The sequence below is a fragment of the Trachurus japonicus genome, chromosome 15 (assembly GCF_045865225.1).
Source record: "Trachurus japonicus isolate A0001 chromosome 15, Traja_1.0".
Taxonomy (NCBI): Eukaryota; Metazoa; Chordata; class Actinopteri; order Carangiformes; family Carangidae; genus Trachurus; species Trachurus japonicus.
In genome coordinates, this window is record NC_140921.1 from 25801471 (window position 1) to 25825821 (window position 24351).

The 24351-nt window shown below is 42.4% G+C and overlaps 2 protein-coding genes across 4 annotated transcripts in view; both read left to right on the plus strand.

The window, feature by feature from the left end:
- Window positions 1–8407, plus strand: part of tacc2 (transforming, acidic coiled-coil containing protein 2) — a 53524-nt gene extending 45117 nt beyond the window's left edge. For all 3 annotated transcript variants that reach the window (XM_085800769.1, XM_085800767.1, XM_085800768.1), the window contains 7 exons: window positions 2923–3072; window positions 3167–3243; window positions 4281–4324; window positions 6240–6400; window positions 6546–6652; window positions 7203–7323; window positions 7431–8407. In XM_085800769.1, the coding sequence (XP_085656895.1) occupies window positions 2923–3072; window positions 3167–3243; window positions 4281–4324; window positions 6240–6400; window positions 6546–6652; window positions 7203–7323; window positions 7431–7496 (726 nt within the window). In that variant the 3' untranslated portion in view covers window positions 7497–8407. The remainder of the gene's footprint in view (window positions 1–2922; window positions 3073–3166; window positions 3244–4280; window positions 4325–6239; window positions 6401–6545; window positions 6653–7202; window positions 7324–7430) is intronic.
- Window positions 8408–9276: 869 nt separating this feature from the next.
- Window positions 9277–12239, plus strand: ly6pge (lymphocyte antigen 6 family member pge). The gene is made up of 3 exons (XM_085799036.1): window positions 9277–9473; window positions 11295–11411; window positions 12015–12239. Exons 1-3 carry the CDS (start codon window positions 9413–9415, stop codon window positions 12206–12208), a joined length of 372 nt encoding a protein of 123 aa, XP_085655162.1. The 5' UTR covers window positions 9277–9412; the 3' UTR covers window positions 12209–12239.
- Window positions 12240–24351: the final 12112 nt, after the last annotated feature.

The following is a 24351-nucleotide window of genomic DNA, read 5'->3' on the forward strand; positions in this document are numbered from 1 at the left end:
GGCTTAAAGGACAGTTCCGGGCAAATTCAACTCGGGGCTGTATTTTCCTAACATTTTAGGTCTAAAAGAAGGAATCTGAAGGTTTTCAGTTTAATCGCTCCTGTTTTGCGGTAGTTGTGTCTGTCCCCACATCGCCACGGCAGCGGATGAATGGGAGCGGATGCAAGTTCCGCTGCTTAGGCTGTTTACATCCCTTTTTTCCACAGACAGCGTCAGATGGCTACTCAAACATGCACCGAGAAGTTTATTTACTTCAAGCAAGCCGACATGTTTGTAAAACTAGATCTTGCGCGAGACCCAAGTTGACGCGCTCAGTGTGTTCATGTGCAGTCGGAAGCTCCCGTTTGTGTCATAAACTCTCTCAACTCTTGACTTGCTTGAAGTAAATAAACTTCTCGGTGCATGTTTGAGTAGCCATCTGACGCTGTCTGTGGAAAAACATTGCGGCTTTGAGGGATGTAAACAGCCTAAGCAACGAAGCGTTCCATCCGCTCCCATTCATCGCTGCCATGGCGATGCGGGGACAGACACAACTACCGCAAAACAGGAGCAATTAAACTGGAAATCTTCAGATTCCTTCTTTTAGACCTAAAATGATAGGAAAATACACCCCCGAGTTGAATTTGCCCGGAATTGTCCTTTAATGCGTTCAGCTCCCATCCCCGACTAGCAGCAAGCTCTCCCAGGTTGGTTTCCTCGGGAACATGACGCTGTGCCTTTTTAGTCTCCTGCCTTAATTATGCATGTTGGGCAACATCCATGTTGTCTGTTCTTGAGAGACGTACATGAGCATGAATGTGACTGGGAATGTCTCGCGCTAGACTTAATGTCAGCAGGAGTTATATGGCTGTAACTCCCCCAGATGTATTTGTTGATGCTTTGCTATCATCATGCTAAATCCCAGTCACATTTGTGTCCTGTGATTTGGTCCTTCTCCCAGACTAACAGCACTAACAAACAGCTACATCAGGTAGGTGCCAGTGTTCCTTCTGGATAGAAGTTGGGAATTTGCTGGTTGAAGGAATAGGGACACAGCGTTACATTTGCGACATGGCGGAGCCCTTATAAGTGTTGGGAAATAGGCAGGCTTCCCAAGTCCTCTTTCCTTCCATGTCTCACGCTGCTGTCCTGCACATTTTACAGTCCCGACTAAAGAAACCCAGCACTCGGAGGTGGAATATCAACGGTTCGCCCTTATTCAAAGTAAGAGGAACACTGTACAGTACCCCTGTGACGTGTGGACACCTTGATCCGACTACAGTGCAGTCCAAGAATTTGGTTGTAAACACATTTTTCATTGTTTGTGGCTCAGTGCTCACTGGATTTTAAATAACTTTGTGTGTTAAAGTCCTGACTTTTAGCTTTAGAGCTTTGAAGATGTTCTCATCTACCCTGGTTAAGAGTGAGAGAATCACAGCCCTCAAATACAAAATAAATAAATATAGATAATTATAAATATCCCCAATTTCTGTACCATCCATTATGGTTTAATAGGGCTCATTCCCTCCAAATAAAGACGCTGAAATAAGAGCAGTAATTCAGCACTTTACCATCCTGCAGGAGCACGAAGCCAAAACAAATGCCCAAATATCTGCAGACTGCACTGTTTCCTCTAGCTCCTGTAGAGCCCAAGTCCAAGATACAGGGAAACCCAGTTTCTTCTTAAGGTCTCTCTACTCCGACCTACAATAGCTGTACTTTGTGCCTCTGAGGAATTTTGTCTGATCTACCTGTAGTATCTGTATTATAGTCTTTATGTACATACTAGTGGGTTCTTTTTGTGTTTGAAGTAGTGTCCGTCTTGTTGCTACCACCTGTTTCTTCAGTTTGCATATGTTGTGTTCACATTGAGTAGCTTTTCCTAAACATTGCTCATATTTGGGATTTTCTCTGAAACCTGTTTAACCTCACTGAACTGGGAAGGTAAGCCCAGTCAGAACCTGAGAGTATCTGAGAGCTCCATGGTTACCTGAACTTGACCAGCGTTCACCTGCGGTGGAATAATAGAATTATTGCTCCAGACCGACCAAATACTTCACTCTCTTTTCCACGTATTAGTGGATCTCGGTCTGCTTGTCTCCTCTGAGCCCCGACCATTTCATTAAATCCTCCCGTAATCCGTTTCTCCCAAGGATGACTAAATCCTTTACAAACTAGAATTTTAGGGGACCGGAAATGGCACCAGAGCGAGGATTGGTTTTGATCCTTTTTTTTTTTTTTTTTTGGTGAGAGGAGCTGTTTTCCGTAGAGAATTGGCAAGGTGCAAACACATGCATATATAGTACATTTTTGTTAGTAGTGCTTTCACACCATATCAGAGTCTTCCTAATGATACATCCTGTGAGTTCTCTGGTTCATCTCACACCATAGTTAACTGTAATAAGACTTTGATGATGACTGTAGCTCCGACAGGTAAGACCGGTTTAGAGTGGTGTATGTATGGATGCTTTAACATGAGACTAACATCTTGTCCCCATGCTGTTTGCTACCCTGCCCCCCCCCTCTCCTGTATATGATGCAGTCCCTCTCTGTATCAGCTGCTGCCCTCCTCCCCCCCTGCCTTGCCTGGACCCAATCATACTCAAGCTACTGCAATGAGCAGGTGATCATGGCCGCTCAGCTGGGGGCAGCATCAGCCAATCACTTGGCTAATACTGTGGCTATGAAGACTGTTTCATCCAATCATGTGGCGGCTGACCAAGTCTTCAGGACCATCACTACCCTTGCCTCATTTACATATTGATTTTGCCGTGTGGTATATTTTAATATAGCTTGATGCTGCCTTGTGGTTTGGATTAGGAATCCTGTTGAGAATGTGCGTGTGGGCTTGAGGGTGAGGGTGTCCCGTCGCTAGCTCAGTCTGTTTTGTAAACGGTCATGTTTCCTCTCCTCTCCCTGCTCTCCTTTGCTTCCTCGAAGCAGCACAGAGATCTATCATCTCCGGTTGACAATGCCGTGTCCAAGAGCTCCCTGTACGCCAGGACCACCACCACCAACTCCGGCTACATGGACGGCGAGAGTCCCCACCTGCCCAGAGAACTGGACCACTCACTGGGAATCGCACGAGAAGAGGTAGGCCTAGAAATGTTCATAGATACTATATATATATAATTGAACTTGTATAGTTAGTTCACACTTGACGTGATGATTTTCTCACCCTCAACAGATTGTTTCCAAGGAGAAAGAGGTGCTGGAGTGGCAGAGGAAGTATGAGGACAGCCGACAGGAAGTGGTGGAGATGAGGTGAGAGGTAGCACCTTGAGCTGTGGCCTTTTACATCACAGCGAGGTCACGCCCGTACACAAACACACACAACAGAACGGATTTAACACCTTCCTGTGTTTCTTTTAAATGGTTCTGTGCCATGATGCTTATCGCCATTTAACCCGTCAATTGGTTTATCATGCTTAAACTGACAAAAAAGCCACGCAAGGTGCTTGAGCCATTCAAAGAAGTCCATCTTATTATCTGCATGAGAGTTAATGGTGGAGAACAGAGAAATAGACACAGTTGATGTCTTCTATTTTTTTTTTACATTTTTAATGAGTTTTAGTGTTAAAAAGATCAACCTTTATGGGAGGATATTGTAAAGAGGCTTTGAGTTGCTGTTGTTGGATCATATGGTACTAACTGTCCGACCGACAACAGCTCAAAACTGATACTAAACTGACATTAACATCTGCAGGTGATCCATCTATGTCTGACAAATGGCCTTTTTAGCTAATGGGGGCTCAAGGAGAGAGATGCAGCACTGAGACCATGTTCTCTATCAGCAGGTGGTGGGTGTGGGTCCAGCTGGCCACAGCTCAGTTTGTGTGGATAAGACAGAGCTTACTTCATTTGACTGATTGGGCTCAGGATAAGGAGGGGCTAAGAGGCTAAGGGGGAGACATGGCTAATCAATCCTCTTACCTCTGGCAACCCGCTTTTCCCAAAACAAGGCTTCTCATTGGGCCTCGCTGGTCCTTGGCTTGAAGGGTTTGGGGAATTCTAACAACACAGAGCAGATCAAAAAATAAAATACAGATTAGAGGCAATTTCACAGATCATGGACTTTTTTAATGTTAATATGACCAAAAGCACAACACCACAGCTACAGTAACTGACTAATATCCACCCAATTCCAGCTACGTATTAATTTAGACATATTTTCAATGAGCAAACACACTGATGTCTCCATTCACCGGTGATAGCAATGACATATGATTGTTTTTATAATATGTATTTTTGTACTCATAAAAATCCCTCCATACTGATGATGTACAATCTCTCATCCATAGGAGAATTGTTGCAGAATACGAGAAGACAATTGCACAGATGATCGGTGAGTTCAACTTTAACATCTAGTTGCTTCCAAGATCAAAAGTGGTGCTTACAGATTTCTTCAACCACGCTCTTTTCAATGCACATGATTTTCTTTCTACTTTTTGGCCCCCAACCTCTGTCACGACTTTTTGCTGCACTTGCTTATTTGCAAACTGAGTTAAACTATATACAGTGAAGTCTCTGCGTGTCCCAATCCATTTGCCACTTATTTTAAGAGCCAAATATCTTTTATCCTCTGACACAAGCTAGCTTTGCCGTTTGCTTGCTTTCATATTTGACTGATGTGAAGTGAATCCTGGTTTCAGTAGAGGGGGAGGTGCTCACCTCTGGCCACTCGTGTTCAGCTTCTCTGGACTCATTAAATTCCACCGCAGGCTGACTCCCCTGCTTTATACCTGCTTTCACCGCCACCTGAGAACATTCTTGAAAATTTGATTTTTCGCTGCTGTCTAATTTCATTTTCTATTCTCATCTAAGCACTGTCACAAAAAAAAGAGAACAATCTGTCTCTGCTCGTGTCTTAACACTCAGCTCTCTCACGTGTCTTGCCCTCCCAGCTTGACTTAACACAGTCCCTTCTTTTCTGTTCTGCTCCCATCTTTGCCCCTTACTGTTTGATAACACTGACAGGCATGCCAGGTGAGTAACGAGGACTTGTCCTTCACTTCTTTGTGTCAGCTCACATCTCTCCATCCGTCCGTCAAAGAGAAGGAGCTGCTGTGCTCATTTTCCTCATCTCATCCAGTGACATTTGTTAGTCCATTCTGTTACATTTCATCTCGTATGTTGAGATAATGTCTTTTTTAACCCTCCTGTTGTCCACCTGGGTCAAAGAAAGAAGGAAGACAGGAAGGACAAAGGGAAAGAAGGAAGGAAGGAAGGAAGGACAACGAGAAAGATGGGAGGAAAGAAGGAAGGAAAGATAGATGGAGGGAGGGAACAGATTGGGTCAAAAAGGAAGGAAGAAAGGAAGGGAGGGAGGGAAAAAGGATTGTGGAAAGAAGGAAGGGAAAAGGGAAGGAAAGAAAGATGGAGGGAGGGAACAGATTCGTTCTAGGAAGGAAGAAGGGAGGAAAGAAGGAAGGGCAAAATGAAGGAAAGAAAGATGGAGGGTCAGTTGGATCAAAAGAAGGAAGGAAGGAAGGAAGGAAGGAAGGAAGGAAGGAAGGAAGGAAGGAAGGAAGGAAGGAAGGAAGGAAGGAAGGAAGGAAGGAAGAGAAAAATGAAAGAAAGAAGGACGGATGGAGGAAGGGAACAGACCAGAAGGACAGCAGGAGGGTTAATGGGTGAAAAGGAAAAAATCTTTTTGCATTTCCGAGTGTGCTCCCGTTAACATGATCTCTCAGTTGCTCAAAATTGTACAAATATGATCAAAACCGTCAATATTCACAGTGAAAACCTTAACATTTTTATTTAAATTAATAAATAAAAAAACATACACGACGACACTTGGTCCTTACTGTACAGGGTTGCGTCATTCATGCAGAATTAGTGACTTAAGCGGGTTGATCATCTAAGCTTGTCATAAGAAAGGAAAGGGAAAGCTCGGAGGAGGGTGAAATGCTGTGGCAGCTTTGTGATAGAATACTGAAGGGTTTAAATGCTGCTTAAAGGAAACCAGCTCTGTCCCTGTGGTTTGCAGGTCTTTAATTTTCACATTGTCCAGTGTTTTTGTTTGCATGATAAGCTGGTTAAGGGTAGAATAATATGCCGTTAAGCCATACTGTACCAGTTCATAAATCCATTTTGTTATATCATCAGAAATGAAGTGTTTGTGTGTGTGTGTGTGTGTGTGTGTGTGTGTGTGTGTGTGTGTGTGTGTGTGTTGGTTTGGATCTTATATGTGCCAATTACAGTAGACTTGAGCGTACAGAATGATGATCTGATCTGCAGTGTGTTTGTGTGTCTATCAGAGGATGACCAGAAGGAGAAGTCTCTGTCTCACCACACCATCCAGCAGCTGATCATGGAGAAGGACCAGGCCTTGGCTGACCTCAACTCTGTGGAGAAATCTCTGGCTGACCTCTTCAGACGCTACGAGAAGATGAAAGACGTGCTGGAGGGCTTCCGCAAGGTGACTTGCAACACATACGCCCTGCACGTACACTAACTAATTCACAACTAATGAGTGTTTTCGGCATGACCGGCCTTGTAAGTCATCTAAAATTTAGCCTGTCAGCCTTACGGCGAGCAATTAAACGATGTCTCTCTCTGTTCAGAATGAAGAGGTTTTGAAGAAGTGTGCTCAGGAGTATCTGTCCAGAGTCCGTAAGGAGGAGCAGCGCTACCAAGCACTGAAGATTCACGCCGAGGAGAAACTCGACAAGTGAGTCTGCGGTCTTTCTTTATTGCATGTGTGTGATAAAACTATACAGTGAAATCACCCCAGTAATAACCGTAGCCTCACTGTGTTGCAGTGTTTGGATATAGAATGGGAAGTAGATAAGTGTAGCCCACTCTTGGCTCCATATGTAAGAATCTTTATGAAAATATGAATATGAAAATGACGTTTCGGCCTTGATTCAGAAAAATCTGAAGAAGGCCTCAGGGCTGAAATATCATTTTCATATTAAAAGATTCTTACATGTGGAGCCAAGAGTGTGCTACACTTATTTATTTTTCAGTTTACACTTTCAGTGATCAGCAGCACCTCCCAAAAGAACCATTGGTGTGCGTTACCACCTTTTCCACTGTTCAGATATATCTCTCCTTTCTTTAAAAAAAAAAGAAAAAGGGAAAAAAAAGATAAAAAGAAGAAGATGAATTCTGTATATTCTCTGCATATATCAGGTTTTGCTTTCATAAGACTCCTCACACTTGTTGGAGTTATGGAAGACGTGGCTCTCTTCTCATTGCATCACTTGTGTTGTACACAGGGCCAATTCAGAGATCGCTCAGGTACGAGTCAAAGCCAAGCAGGAGCAGGCCGCCTACCAGGCCAGTCTGAGGAAGGAGCAGATGAAAGTGGACTCTCTGGAGCGCACTTTGGAGCAAAAGGTCAGTGGGTTGAGATGTATCAAGATCTGACATCAGAAGTAAAGAAAAAATAATCCATGAGAGCAAGTAGCCAAACAACTTGTGTGATTTCCCCCCTTTTTTTTCAGAACAAAGAGATCGAGGAGTTGACAAAGATCTGTGATGAGCTGATCGCCAAGATGGGGAGGAGCTAGCGGCCACGCCACCCCCAGGCCAAATCTGAAAGAAGTTTGTGTAAGAACTACTTGGAAAAGATGAAGCAGATCAGTAATATTTATCACTCTTTGAAGGACTGATGGACATTTGAGGCCAAAGTGGCCTTGGGATTTTCTTTCCTACTGACTTTGTGTATAAAGGATCCACAGGAATGGCTTCCTCTTAATCACTCTGTACATTTTTGATGTGTAAGTGTATCGTACTGTATCAGGGTTCTGGTTTAAAATTTTAGAAAATGTACCATATCACTAATGAGTGCGCCTGAGTGAATGGGTGTGTGTGTGTGTGTGTGTGTGTGTGTATGTATGATAATGAGAAAGTGAGAGCATTGTTTGTGGATTAAATTATCTTTAATGATGTTGCCATGACAGCCATTGAGGGAGAAGACTGTTTATCCACTCCTGTTGTTGTCCCCTCTTTATACAAGAGAAAGGTCGACTTTGAAAAAGAGAACGAAAGAGAGTTAGTTTCATTCATAAAATGTTGACACACCACTAAGAGAACACACAGTATCACAATAGCTTACTGCATGTGAGAGAGAACTTGTAATGTTAATGTTTGTATATAATGTAGGAAATCTCCAAGTATCTGCATTTTTGATAGTTATTCCGTCATCTTCAGTCCGCTTCCCTCATGTAACCTTGTAGATATTTGTCATACTTGTCATAGCTTTCTCGATGAAATCGTGGGACTTTATTTTTTTGGATTTTATTTTGATATAAAGCCAACTAATCGTGACTGTATTCAGTTGTGACCGGGAGTAATTTCATTTTGGATGGATATGTCCTAGTCCTGCAATGGTCGTTGTGTCACACTGAGGAATAACTTCTCTGCACAGCTACTGTACAGCATCTGCTTACAAAGTGCAATAAAAGATGGCAATACAGCACTATGGCTTTTCTCTGCTTCATAACCTACACAACACGCTTCGCCCCTAATTCTAGATGTGAAACAATGCACTACAAGATGTAATGGCATTAACACGTGGTTGATTATTTGACAGTATTCCAATCAATCAATTTGTGTATTGGAGGAAACAAAGATGCTAATTTGAAATAACATAATTGCAGTTTTGTAATATATACTGTATATTGGGAGGGAGAAAAAGACACAGACAGAACTGCAAATTGCTGTAAGTGTTATGATTGAACTTCCAACAATTCCCACACACCGACCAGTATGAAAGAAAAACTGAAAGCATTTCCATTTTGACGTAGCAATTGCTCTCAAATAATTTCCAATTAAATATCCATTGGACAGAACATATTTCTTATGTAATGAGTGGTGTCATGGAGGAAGTGCTTCATCTGGCAGGGCTGCTGCGCTACATCACACACAAATGAAGTTATAGGAACCAAAGAAAAAAAATAGTCATAAAAGCATCATTTGGCAGCTGACAACCAAAGATGAAATGATTCACTGCAATCCTTTCAACTGTCCAACTAAAGTACCTGCAACATTCATCAACTACATAATGGCATGTCTACTGTACATTTAAAGCAATAAAACATTGCTGACAGACACAGACCAATCAAATCATCACACTTGCAGGACCACGTAAGTTCAGAGATCAGCTAAGGAGGTGGTCAGTGGTGGGACAGGCGGGGACAGGGACGGTCAGACTGGGAGTGGGTGTGGCTGAAAGACAGTAGTAAGGTGAAAGGTGCAGGGTGAATCTTACTACGCCTCTTTTGCCCTCTCAGGCCGTAAAGCAGCTACACTACTGACGCTGGGCAGAGCTGTGGGCCCAAGTGGAGGGGCTGGTAATCTCCTGGTCAGTGCAGGAGGGGGGGATATTAGCTCATCTGATAGTTCAGATTAAAGTCAGGGGGCTTTAGGAGCAAACAACCTGCTTTTCATTGTGTGATAAGGACGACCGAGGACCAGCGGCACCATGAGAGCTGTCCAGTCCTGTCTGCTGCTCCTGTTTTCCCTCATCCTCCTCACAGCCAACAGTAAGGACTACATCTATGACTCTTCTTCTTTTATTTTCTCTATGTCCTCTCCTCCTCCTCCTCCTCCTCCTCGTTGCCCTTCACTGCTCAACCCTCGGTCCAACTGTCATCTGAAGTTGGCCGGCGTCTCCTCCCCTGCGGTTCCCTCGCCCTTGCCACTCTTGGATTCCCTGGGATGGTTAACACTTATTGCCTCGTTGTGTTGCAGCCTTTTCGTGAGAAGTGTGACATTTTTGAGTCAAAACCTGTGTGCTTTCATATATCAGGAAATGTTAGACAAAGCAATGCCACAGTTCTTTATTTCTCAGAAAATGCCTGGAGTTGTTTTTTTTATATATAACTCTAATAAGACGACACTATTTATGCCAAGTTTTGTAATTGCAGTTAATTTCCTTGGTAATTCTTCTGCATTTTTCCTCCCTTCAAACTGTAACTAGCATGCAGTCCCAGTAGTTAATCTCTTAATAGGCCTGGAGGCTAATACTCAGTGCATGAGTGTAGAGCGGCTGTGTGTGGGGATAGATTGGGGTCAACCTCAAACAGCAAGGGACGTTTACATGCCATGTCAACACACAAACAACCCACAACTCGTACAGAAAGCAGTTTGTAACGAGAGCTGTTGTTGGCACTGTGAAAGCCTGATTTTATCAGTAACAGACAAAAAAGACATTTCAGTAATTTGATTTGACTTGATTTGCATGTCCGATTCGAAAACAAAAATCACCTTTCTTATCTATAACGACACAGAAACATCACTGTGTGTCTGTGCAACTTTTTTGTTTTGCTGCCATAACTAAATGATAAAAGACACATCCTGGGTTAAAGGAGTTTATTTTGATGGCCAAAACAAGAGATGTGCTGCTGTACAGAATGTTTGAAGCTTTCTGTGATTCCTATAAGTCCAGCTCTGTTTGATCCTCTTAGGAAGCAGCATTAAAGGCAGTTTCTGAAGGACCATTTCAGAATTTAGGAGACGGATAGAGGTTTTCAAAAGGAAGCGCTGAAGTGATATTTCAAAGGTCAGCCAGTGCTTCCTCTGGAGAGCTTTAGAAAGACATTGAAGTGTTTTATGTGCTGAAGTGCATTCAAGCTTTAGCTGAAGGTTAGAAACATGTGTTTCTAAATGGGAGGGCAGCCGTTTAACTCTTTGCTTATTTGGCAAGATTTGTGCAAAGAAAGACAGTCATTAGTCCCCTCTCTTCACTTTACTCTCATTGCTCCTGTGGAACATCGTCACATATCAGAGCCAGCCTGATGTGAATTTTCCATGCCTGTCTGAACCTGCCCATCAAACCCGTACGTCCTCCTGTCTTTATAGAGGAGCCGGGGCTCTGAATTCATAACAAATGGGACTTGAGTTACTTTGCAGCACTTTTGCATGTCTGAACAGCTGCAGCTGGAAGTCTTAAGACCCACCTGCACCAGAGTCTAAAAGTGGGTCTTTAAAGGACTAAAATAGCATCAGTGACTTTAGCAGCATTAGCTGGAAAAAAGAAGTCAAGACATCTGACATAGAGCATTTCCTTCTTTCATTTTTACAGTCAGTGAAATATTTGGTGACAAATCCCACATTAGCATCATTACAATTTCCCATCAACTGCAGCAATTACAACAGATGAGTGCAAGAAAAACACTTGGTTTTATTTGACATCAAATCATGCATGTATTAAATTAAATGTTTAAATTAGACACCATAACAACCATGTTTCTACTCCAGCATGTTTCCCAGACAGTCCTCTGCCCTCATGCCATGACATACTGTTTGAGTCAGTGTGTAGGTTGTGCTATAGTACTATGTCAACTCTGTTCTGTTTTGTTCAGGTGAGGCTCTGCGATGTTACACCTGCATGGGCTCCAATAATGATGACTGCAACCGGCAAGGCTCCAAATCCTGTCCCAGCTACTCTGATGCCTGCGCTGTGGTGGTTGGCCATGACAGTGAGTCCAGCAGTCACGGTGTACTGTAGTTGCCTTTTCTTTAACTGCTTTTACTTTCCTATCATTTTGTTCTACCAACAAGAAAGGTACACGAAAAATCAAAAACAAAACTATTTTCATCGGTATGTGTGGGTGTGTTTGTATGTGTGTGTTTAATGGAGGACAGACTGCCGTCTGGAGACACATCGCAGTCGGCGGGGGGTCTGAGGCTTTTAAGGGAATGAAGAGCTTTGCTACTCCTACTCGATCAATATCCTTAATTAGGATGCCATGTGTTCATGGCACCAAGACAATCCTTCCTTACAAAATCAAGTTAACTCATTTTCCAAATTTGAACCTGCACAAGGCAGGAGTTGTAATATACTTAATAATAATCAACACCCTGTCTGCATATGACACTTAATAGATGCACCATGCGTTTACTGCATACCCTCTGACAAAATTGAAAATTTCAATGAAAAACTATAGTCTAAAGCTTTATAAGTCAGCCAGCAAGGGGAGTTTTATTATAGGAACAAGTTTATTTAAATGTATATTGATCGTTTGTGTAGGACAGCAGCTTAAAGCAATGTAACTGACTTCTCTCTCTCTGTGTTTTGTCAGGTGGGGTCATGAAGTCGTGCTCCTACAAGTCTTTCTGCAGTCAGGCCAACAGCCAGGGCTACAGAGCACCGGGTGTCAGAGTTCACTGCTGCTACAGTGACGACTGCAATGTGACAAGCCTCGCTGCCCGGCTGCCAGGACTCAGCTATCTGCTGCTGTTTCTGCCTCTGTTCCTGCACTGCTTATTCAAGTAGATGCATGACTCCACTTCAAAGGACCAACAAGTATCCAACGCACAAATACCAGTTACTACAACTAGCCTACTCCCATTCTCATTTACTCCAAATAAAATGCCAAATAACCCTGCCTAATTCAACATTGCATACTATTCTACTTTCTCACACTCCTCTTCAGTTCACCGTGTCTATCTAAACATAAACCTCAACGTCACTGGAGTGACTGTACACAGCGGAGCTGGAGGTGCTAGGTGTGACTATGTGGATTATGATGCACCATATTGGAATCCATTAAGCAGCAACTCAAGTAGATGTGACTTTCAGTGGATTTCACTAAGCCAATAAGTAGGATCCTAAGGGAAGTGCTGAAATAACAGGCAGAGATAATTTATTGTTTGCTTCCGACATTAAAGAGGAAGAGATGCTGTTTAAGTGCACCAACGTTTCACCAACTTGCTTTGATATTCGGCATGCACTTATTAATTACACAACAACAGGATAAAGACTATTTCTTTCAATTTAAATCCAACTGAACCTGTTGTCTTTTTTTATTTTTACTAGCATGCACTTAACTGTTTCAGTATAGCTCATGGTGCAGCAGATGTTACTGCTAAATATGGTGTGTGTCATTACGTCATTAGTCTGTCAGTCACACATCTGCTGAGCTGTGGTGTGAAAACACTTCTCACACACTCCAAATCCGCATAAGCCTTGTACGTGTCCAGGTGCGTTACACCGATGAGGTTAATCCACTGTGCTTGAAGTCACTTAAAGAATTACTGAGTTTATTAACAGAGCACACCTCACTGCAGAATGGCCGATTATGTGGAGTGGAGGCTACTATATATACTGTATAAAAATGTCTATTGTGTTATGTTTTTGTTGTTTGAAACTCATTTTGTAACATACTGTACATCAAATCCATAACCTGTACTGTAGTCTTTATACGCATTAGTTATAATGTTTATTAAAAATATGAAAAAAAATATGATGTAAAGTTACAGTATTAAGTAATATAAGTATTAACACATCTAAGATAAACTGTACACTGAAACTACATTATGTGCATTTCTTTACTTGTTTTATGTACATGTCTTTCTGTCAATTTGAAATATAGATGTAATTTAAACTAAAAAAAATAACTCTCCATCTTTTGTCCATTGTATGTATTATATTGTGGGGAAATATATTCTACTGCTGAACAAACAATGGAGCGAATGTTGAATGTACAGACTAATTCATTATAATGTCATGTATATACAAATTATATAAATCCTTTTATTACTGTATCTGTGTGAATTCTTTGAGTGCTAAAAAGAAAACTTCATGAAGACCATGAGAGGATGTTTCAACCTGCATCAAGAGCAAGTGGATCCGTTGGGAGAATTGTTTTTATAATTAATGTAATCTATATAATTCATCATGTATATTATGGATTCTGATGCAGCAGTTTAAGAGTAAATACCTTGACCTATATGCTTCTTGTCTGCTTGTATCATTATTAATCAGTGGTGCACTTGAGAAAAATATAGTACAAGACCAATCTTCATAAAATTAAAAAAAAAATACCCGTGCACAGCGAACAGCTGAGGTGCTGGTAGTGTGGCACAAAAGTACAATCAATAGAAAGAAAACCACAAAATGTGGCAGCATACTGCACACTAAGACTGTGTGGTGGATGAGGATCTGTGATTTGCTGTGATCTGTGACCAATCTTCATACCCATGATATTCAAATATTATTATTGAATTTTCAATGGCATAGATTGTTAATAATAATAATAATAATAGATTCAGAATTACAATTATTATGTACAGATATGACCACACACCAACTGAAGGGAAAAAAACAACACAAAAGAAAAAAAGCACAACTATAACATAGAACGTGGAGTGTGTGTGTGTGTGGGGGGGGGGTTAAGTGTCAGGGTTATCTTATGCAGGCATAGAGAGTTCCTCATTGAAATAGTCTATAAATGGCTGCCACACATTGTAGAATTTCTTAGTACAGCCTTGAAAGGAGTACCTACATTTTTCCAGCTTTAAATGGGCCAGTACTTCCTCAAGCCAGTGTTTGTGTTGGGGCATTAGGGCTTCTTCAATTAACAAGAATTAATTTCCTGGCAAGAAGTGTGACAAAAGCAACCGTATTTGCTTGATTTGCTGAGAGTGTGATCTCTCCCGGTGATGCTTTTCTTACAAACATAGGAGACATAGGCCATCCAAGTTAGATAGCCAGAAGGAGCTCAACCTCAGGCACAACCCAAACATACCCATGATGATATCATCATGGATATGTATTGATCAAATTTATCACTACATTGATCAATTATTATGACTTTCAGTTTCAAAATGGTTTATTTATAAATAACTTAATAAAGATAAATAAAAACAATTTGTAAAAATGAAATATAAAACCACTTATTAGAAATTAGAACAATTCCATAAATTAAAGTATGTCTGCCTCATACAAATAATATCATGCATTGTACATGTCATATACATATATTAAATGTATAGTTTTATATATATATACCAAATGTTACAATTTTTCCCATGTTACATATGATGTGTGTGATGGTGTCATGTATAACATTTCTGTATATAGCCATTCAGATTTAACATAATTTATAATCTCCTTTTCAATAAAGTGGGATATTCTGTGATGTGGTTCTCTCTTTCCTCTGTCCTATAGAGGTAGACGAGACGAGAAGCGAGAGCGTTATAGAGCAAGCAGGTATTCAGTAGCTGAACATGTTAAATTATTTGAAGTATCTGGCAATAATATGAAGAGAAGTTCTATGTGAGATGTGACTGGACTAAGATTAAGTGAATCTAGTAAAAAGCATCGGCTGTGTTTGAAGCCATGAGTCTGATTTGCTCCTGTGAATATGTTTGCATGCATATTACCGAAGATGGAGCTCTTATACTATCATTTACATAAGCCACTTCATTTACATGTGTCTTGACACAATCCCAGTATTTGCAAACCTGGATTCAGCAGCTGGATGTAGCAGCTGCTCACACGCTTAACCAGTGTTAATATGTTATAATTATACTTGGAGCAGACACTGATAACAATCCGTTTTTACAGCTTAGTTCGACACACTGGTGTAAAGGCTATACAGACCTCGCAATAAACATGTAATCAACATGAACATGATGCTCACAACACATTTAACTCTTATAACAACATACAGAATACTGCACTGTGCTATGCTCTGTGTGAATTCAGCTAAATGTGATTAACATTCACCATATGCATTCTTCAGTGAGCGTGTGGGCTTATGGCATCTGTCTCTCAGCGTGGCTGCTTGTAGTTCACACTGCCCTCACTGAGAGGCAGTCTAGTCACACTTTTGTCTTCAGCGGATGCAGTCAAATCTATAACTGTTGCTATTCATATTGACCAACCACGCCTCATGGGTCCTGCTGAGACTGGCTCGAGTCAATATTGATAATAATTGTACAGTTTTATTAGCGTCTGCTGGGGTTTGTACTTTATTCAAAAATGTGAAAACTCTCTTCCTCTGCCTTGTTCTCTCAGATGATTTCCTGCTGCTCTCTCCTTTGACAGGCAGGTGTGAGAGTGTGAACAGACTGCCCCAGAGGGGGATAGCCACTGACCCCAAACCGTGAGTCTCCTGGCCTGTGCCTGTGCCTGTTCTGGACGCTCACGTCCACAGACAGCCAAGAGAGCGGCCCCACGTCAGCCCTCATCAGCTTTTGTTGAAAGGCTTCTTTTTGCTCTTAATTACAAAAGGAGGGGAAGTTTTGCCTAAACTTGAAGGGTTTATAGAGGGTCAATGGGTCAAGGTGCAGCTGAGGTGCAAGTGGGGGTGTCTAAAGTTTGTCTTTTGGGGCTCATAGTTCAATTCAGACTGTTCAACAATGTTACGGTCATGATTCCCTGAAGTGGGACTGTTTGTGCACTGTGCAATTTCTTCGCTGCAAGGCTCCTGCGTGAAATGTCACCTGCACTTTCCACCAGCAGACGTATTCTAGGACAGAGTTTATAATTTGATGGAGGATTTGAAAGCACAATCATGGCCAAAGCTCCCGCTCAATTGGAATGTCTCTGGACAATAAAACCAGTCAGTGTATTCTCCGTGGGTACACCACCTGAGCTAAAACTGAAGGTCATCGCCATGGCAACTTTGCTGTTTAAATTGGAGTATGTTTAATCCCGAACCTCTGGCACCTGAAGACATTATCACCGCAAATCCCACTGTCAGTCATCAAAGGGATGAGCTGGCTGCCCTTTAAGGGAGGCTGCACGGAAGTAACAAGACTGCAAAAAAAGCTCATGTCTACAGTGGTTTCCAAAGTAAACCAGACAGGTTTCACTTCTTGAGAATGCCACCAAATGTCCCACACACTGACATATCTGTGATTTTTATTTTTTTGTATGTGTGTGTGTGTGTGTGTGTGTGTGTGTGTGTGTGTGTGCGCGTTTGTGTGTGTTTTGCTGTTATCAGAAAGGATTTATCATTTGTTGAGTGTGTTTCTATTTGACAGTTCTGTGGAAAGATTGACGTCTCTGAGAAACTTGCCTACCATGATTTTCCCGTGGGATTGTTTGTTAAGGCCCTCATTGCATTTTTCCAATAATATTTATTTGCCCGGTGTATTGATTGCATGACTAGGTTGTAATAGCAGCAGGCTGTAGCAGGACTGATTAGACTGGTCAATGTAAGAGGTTAGAAGAATCTTGTTTTCTAATGATTAATGTTTGCCTGTCTTCAAACCAGGGCCGTTGCTAGGAATTCTGGGTACAGAATACCAAAGTGGGCCCCTGTCTTTTCCAGTTTTTTTCTTAGACTACGTTTGTATTATCATTTTTTATTTATTTTGTGGGCCCTATTGGGCGCTGGGCCCCTAGAATTATCATCACCTTTCTCCCCTATACAACGGCCCTGCAAACCGCTCCACTATACTGTATGCATTGGGATGGTGGCAGCAGGCAGACTGGCTCCAATTGGAGGCTCCTACCAAACAGGGATGTGAACTTATGAACCATTGGTGGAATCCAGGTCTGGCCCACATAAGCATCATCTAGGACAGCTGCCTCTCTGGAGAAAGAGCAGTTTTCAGTTGTCCCAGGACGGGTCACTCTGCCTTGGCAACGCTTTTGGATGCAGTCCCTCAAAATAACCAAAAGTGAAAGAAAAACAACTTAATGAGTTGTGTGTCGAGAGCTGTGGTCTACCTTTAAATCATCAATCAGCCGCTCTCAGCCTGGTGACAGCCAATACCACTGCCTCTGATGGACATGATGACCGGTGGCTGCGAAAACAAACAAACACATCCGAGCTAAAAGAACACACACTGCTCCACATCAAATACTTGTACCATTGTGGGGAGGGAACAAAAGCGCTTGGGGGGAATGAGAGCGTGTGAGATGATGGCTGTGTTTACAAGCGTCCGGGTCCTGGCTGGTCGGCCGGGGTTCACACACCGGTCACCGGTTCTGAGGTCTCCGGGTCTTGGGTCTTTTTGAAAAAGATCTGTGAAGCAGAATTAAAGTGATCTACCTCCGGACGGAGGACCGTGAGGGCTTTCGGTCTTTGAAATAGGGAAGAGGAAAGATACAGAGAGGGAGAGGGGGGAGAGTGGGGGGCCAGCGTGAGGAGGGGGGAGGGGAGAGGAGAAGGAGAATTATGTGTAATGAGTGTGTTCCCCTGCCTGAGCTACTTTGAAATGTGACTAAATGGCCCACCTTCTGTGAGACCGGTTCCCGGCTTGAGGGCAGCGAGGAGCCCAGTGAGAGAACTGTGACAGGAAACACAGACTCTAAAAAGTGTAAAGCCTGTTTATACAAATGGATATTTCCTCTAGTGAACCTTTTCATGAAATGTAAAACAAAGTGATTAACAGGGAGGCAAAATGACTATTAGATTTCAATTCAGTGTGTGTGTTTTTCCCCCCCTTAAGTTCCTGCAGTAATTAACTCATTTCACATACAGAGCCACCAAATGCAATAATGTCAAAGTCATACAAGTTTAATTGAAAATGAAAAACAGCAACATAAAAAACATGTTCTGTTATGTAGATTTCATAAATAACATGGGCAATTCTCCTCATAAACAACATATTTCAGATGTCATGTCTATTCATTAGTGAATGGATTCCAAGTAAACATGCTCTGAGCCAATATACAGCAGCGAGCGACTCCACCATATGTTCTCTGCAGTTTTCACCTCCTTCCCCATCTCCTCTCTCGAGAAGACAGTGTTTGCACCATTTCTGTTTCATCTATAGCTGTGGTAGAGGCTGTCTATTTTTGTGATCCCCCACAGGATGAACAAAGAAGCAGGATTATATAGAGAAAGGCTCTATGATGAGCTTTTTTGTAGAATTACCACAGTTCTACTAATTCTGTGTCTTACTAGGAGAAACAAGATTTGCAACTACATGTTAGGGGCATGTAGAAAAAAATAGGAGCAGGACAAGTTTTGGAAAATATAAGGTCAACAAATGATGGAGAACTATATAGAAAAGACTCATCTGTACTCAGATGGTGTAGGGTTGAGTGTGTTGAACGGGCATAGAGGGAAAGGAGGACAATAAAGGAGAGGAGAGTGAAAGCAGACCTTGGAGCCAAAACCAAATCACATCAGTAACCGCTGCACCCCGGGGTGAGGGCAAGCTCAGTCAGCCGTACCATGCAACTGGGATAATTAGTTTTGGAAAGGAATATCAACTGATATAATTGAGCATTCTCCACTAATGAAGATCCTCTGTGTTGTCACTGGTGAGGCGCTAATTGACGGGAGAGGGATGGGTTGGGTGGATGTAGGGAGGGAGGGAGGGAGAGAGGGAGGGGGGGGGGCTGTGCAGGATATGATGGTGGAAGTGCTCCCCGTGCTGGCAACCAAAAAAATGTTTCAGGTTCGTTGATCTTTATTAGAGAGGCTTTATATAGTAGTCAGTGACTTACTGTCTGCTTTCAATAGCCTGTTAGTTTGTGTGTGTCACAGGCTTTTTCACCACCCGCTCGCTTTATTCCCTCTAAAGCTTTGCCAGGAAATTGGAGGAAACTTTGCCGTAGCGTTTCATCAGATAAGAGTGGTACAGAGGAAGGCGGGGCCAAAAAAAAAAAAAAATCACAGGAGTCCACAATGTGGGGGTGGAGGGAGTTTAGGGGTTGAACAGGTCGTGTTGGGAGTTTCGATTGAGGGAAGCGAAGGTTTGAGGATTTGTGGAGGGCAGGGGGGCTGTGAGGAGGGGTCATGGTGAAATCAGTTGAGGGAATAATAGGAAAGCAAATTGGTTTTGACAAGTCTGGGGAGGTGGAAGTAATGCAGTCCTTTTAAAGGGGAGATGAGGGAATATCCAGCAAAACTATGAGATAATCAGGGGTACCATTCAGGAGTGGGGTGAGGGGAAGGACCCGAGCCAGAACACGGAGCCTGCTGATGACCCCAGACAGAGGGCCCGTGGAACCGGGTCCATGGTCCTGTTCCGCCTACAGGGGGCGACAGATTGAAAGCAGAGTTCAAAGCATTTGCATTTATGGAAAAGCGAAAGTTGTGTCGAGGCTTTCACAGTTGGTGTAATCCTATACTTTCTCATAACTTCCCGTCTTCCAAGAAACAGCTTTCAAAACAGGAGCAGAATTTTTTTAATCATTGATTAAGTATGTTTTCAGTCATGAATAAATCAGTTAAAGAAAAGTTTGATATTGCTTTTTTATCAATATGCTGTTTAAGACAGGCTTGGTAAGTCTGATACCAGCAGGCACGCGGACAGGTGGGGAGACCGACAGGGAGATGTGTGCAGTCGCAGACTAGACAGGCAGATTGATATTCAGAGAGACAAGACAGTGAGGGAGTCAGCAGGGAAGACGGACAGAACCGATCCGCTGTCCGCTGTCGCAACATCTCTGGAAATAGGCATCGTCCCCAACAGCAGGCTGCCTGCCAGATCAGCTCCACTGGCAGCCAGCTAGACAGACTGCTCACAGCAGCCAGTATGGAGACAGACTGACGCAGAGCAACCAGCTAAAGGTGTTTGAACACAAACAGAGGATTAACGGAGTTCTGGGCACGGAGGTGACGGCAAATAAAACACCAAACAGGCCCACTCTGCAGGACAGCAGGTCCAAACAGACAAATGATTTCACACTCATCTCAAATTAACGTCAGGGGATAATGGAGTCACGGTCCAGCTTTATGCTCTCCAATTTGCTGGGGTCCGATTTAATATGCAGAGTGGGAAGGAATGCATCCCGTTAGGGTTGAGCTTTTAAAAAAGTAAATATTGTACTTTCTCCAGCTTGACAGGAGAAGCGCAGGATGAGCCTTTGTTGGGCTGAAATTGAAAATTCCCGATAGGGTCAACATAGAAGTGAATGGTTGAGATAAAGTCAAATATCCTCCCTGCGCCTGCTGACACCTGCATGACTCTCTTTTCAGATAACATCACATATATACAGCAAGAAAAAAAGACATAGGGGTCTGATATATGAATGCTGCCTCAACCTCTCAAACCATAAGTGTCTGAATCAGAATGCTATTTGCTGCCATTGTCAACCATGACAACCACAACAAAACAAAGCAACAACAGCCTCAAGAAGAAAAAAAAACATACCTGATAGAAAGTGGTTACACACACACGCGCACATACACACACCTCCTTAACATCCAGCTTCATCTTCTTTTAGATTCAGTCAAATATTTGCCAAGTGCCATTGATTGAGGTACGGCCCATCCATTTAGTATGCCAGGGAACTAAGAAGAAAAGAGACAAGTTAATTGAAATTATTTGACCTAGGTCAGCATTTCAGGCCGCTACTAACAGCTCAATATATTATCATGCAGTTGCAGCCATGATGACTATTTCTGCTAGAAAAGGTACCACCTGACTAAGTCTGAGGTTTTTTTCTTTCTTTCTTGCCAACAGCCAATTCTGAGGATAAAGATTCCTTTAAGTGGCATTTTCATCTCTTTGCAGTTAAGACAGGATATGATTAGGAGCCTTGATGCCTTGGCTCCGTAGACAGGAGATATTTGCTCCGTACTACGAGGGCAACAGCCCGGCTTCTCCGTGTTTTCCATGTGACTCCATATCCCCTCACATTAGTGCAGTCCGCCGCAAAGTAGCTGCAAGAATCAGCACGCGGTCAACTGTGGCAGGGAAAAAAGAAGGGAAGAAAGAGAAAATATTTAAGGCCTTGCTCCCTCTGTCAGCTTTCACCTCCTTTCCCTCCTTGTTCTTGTTTTCACAGCCCTTAATCCTGGCGGCTCCAATGCGGAGCGGTCACAGGTTTTGACAGCAGACTGTAATGACCTAAGCTGTTCTCTGCTGGGGGTGAGGAGGGCAGTTGGGGTAGGTGGCTTAGGAGGGGGGGAGTGAGAAGGGACAGAGAAATGTTTAATGAGAGGTTATTTGGCATTTATTTTTAGGTGTAATGCAGTTTCATGCCTTGGCCACTAGGGGCTGAGCCTGGTACTAAACTTTCACTTCCACTTCGGCCAGAGTTCCTCCTCAAAAAACTCCACAGTCCTCAGGAAGGTACGCAGCATCATGTCTGATCAGTAAAAGTCATCATGATCTATTGTTAAATGTTATCTTTATCAGCTAGTTAATGATTTAAAATATTATAGCCTAGTAAATGAGTAGAGATGTCTTCCCATGACCTTTCTGTGTTACCTTCTCACAGTCTCAGATCATGGTGAAGAAAAGGTTGAGACTAAAAAAAGAATTCAAAATGTCATGTTGGAACATGTTAGCACATCCATCTTGACTGGTCTCCTAATTAATAAAAAGCTACATCCGTTTTGTATCATCTGTTAATTATGATGAGTGTAACTGACATAACAACTGAACTAGAGATGGATAAATGGATTAGGTTTAAATCATTAAAGCTGCATTACATTTATGCAGGACCACACGGGGGCAGGAGGACAAACCCTTACTAAATTGTAAACTAATTCAGCAACTGGTAATTTGCACACACAGCAGAGAGGTCATGTTTTTGGGCAGTTGATGAATGCAAGACCAGTTAAGTGTTCCTCCATCTTCCAGAGTCACTTGCACACTCTATGATCTGTTGTTTAATATTGAGCAGGCCTCCCATAATCAACATATCTGAGCTAATTAAGGGCTTTGCATCAGTCTCATATAAAGAGCTGGTGAAAACTGGGAGACGCTTTCGATGTCTGATACTCAGGGCTAAAAAAAACCCAGACAGTTATAGGAAGTTAAATGTGGTAATTCTCCGTGGGTTTAGCACAAAGAGCAACTCTTTGGTACGCAGAGTGTTTTGATTCACACTGATTCAGACACTTGATAACTGTCTGTCTTCTAAGACAGTTTTCTTTCAGGAGATAACTATGGTACTTAAGTGCTTCTTCAGTCTTGAATAAATCAAATAAAGACAACCTGCAAAATAAGCACTACTTCTCCTGAAGATGTCTAAAACATCCTGGTTGGCTAGATGCAGGCAGACTGGCGAGACAGACATTCATAAAAACAAACATTAAGGCAGGATTTCAATTAATATTAATATCTTGGGAGTATTTATTGAGATTGGGGTCATATTCTATAAGACAAGACAATAACTCCTATAAATCAAGGATTCTTTTATACATACATTTACCTGGAGTTATTGTCTTAAATGAACTGATTATTACTATTATTATTATTAATAATAATATTATTAAAGCAGAAGTAAGCGATCCGGTCGTTTTGTCAGCCGATGGAGTTAGCAGCCCCCGCCCTCGTCATGGATCTATTGGTCCTCGTCCCTACGTCACCACATTCACACGGATCCCTTGGCTGCACACACAGCCCTTCATGCCGTTCTCTCTCCTCATTGGATAAAGCTTGTAGGATACAAGGAAGTATACAAGAAGTTTTCTCCTCGGCTTACAGCAGAGCAGAGTGACTGACAGACCCGTGTTTCGGACCAAACACACAAGTGATTCCCGTCGGAAGATATAACTATTTAAGACTTATTTTAACACAAATGTTCCGCTTACTTCTGCTTTAATATTATTTGTTTTTACAGTTGTTAAGAACTTTACTTGATGGCCGTGCCTGTGTTCACTTATTAGCATGTTGAATCAAATTCATAAAACTTAAAGCAGATATCAGTGGAATGTTTTTGTTAATATAAGTCCTAAATAGTCCTATTTTCCGTCAGCAATCACTTACATGAAGTATTTCAGCCTAAACACGAGTCCCTCCGTCACTCTGCTCTGCTGTAACCCGAGGAGAAATGTTCCTTGTGGGATACAAGTGTTATCCAATGAGGGGAGAGAACGGCATGAAGGGCTGTGTGTGCAGCCAAGGGATGCGCGTGAATGTGGTGACGTAGCACGAGGACCAATTGATGCCTGACAAGGGCGGGGGCTGCTAACTCATGGTGCGTTCAAGGAAACTCGTACTTTGTGTTTTTCCTTCCTGTGAAGTCATACCAGTTCGATCTGGTACGAGTTCACGGGTCGGAAGTTACGAGCGGCCGTTATAGGGAACTTTCACAGACAACAGGACGGTAAAAACACGAGCTACGGGTTACCTGGAACGCTACCAAGTCGTAGTTGTGACTTGAAGCTGTAACTTACGGTTTCAAAAGCCTGCCTTGAACACAGCATTAGCCGAAACGGCCGTGCCGCTGTTATCTGCTTTAAATCAAAATGTAAAACATATAGATACGATCAAAATACACATCACAGCTTGACGATCAGCATGATCAATGATGATACTGAGGATAAGGATACTGATGCTCAAGTTTTTTTTCACTAGACCACACGTTTTTTGTGTTCTCAGGAAGCAAGAGGTTATGAGACCCTATGAAAATAACAAATACACACAGAGCAAGAAGCACAAGTGAATGAGGTCACCTTATGAATGAAAGCTAGCGCCAGCAACATTTGCTGCACACATTTATAATATTGATAACAGCAAGTAAGTTAACATTACCCTGCCTTTGGTCACTATTGGGAACTGATATTAAACATTTCCATCAAGTCGGTTATGCACTGAGGAGAAGAAAAGCCAATCCTGAGTCAAACTGGAGCCTTTTAGCAGCTCTACACTCCAGGCTTATCTCTTTCCTTATGAGGCCTTTTTAGACAAAAACAGAGTTTTCAGTGGAGGGATTTCTGGAAGGTCACTTAACACCTGAACGCTATGTTCAGCACTTAGTCATCTCAT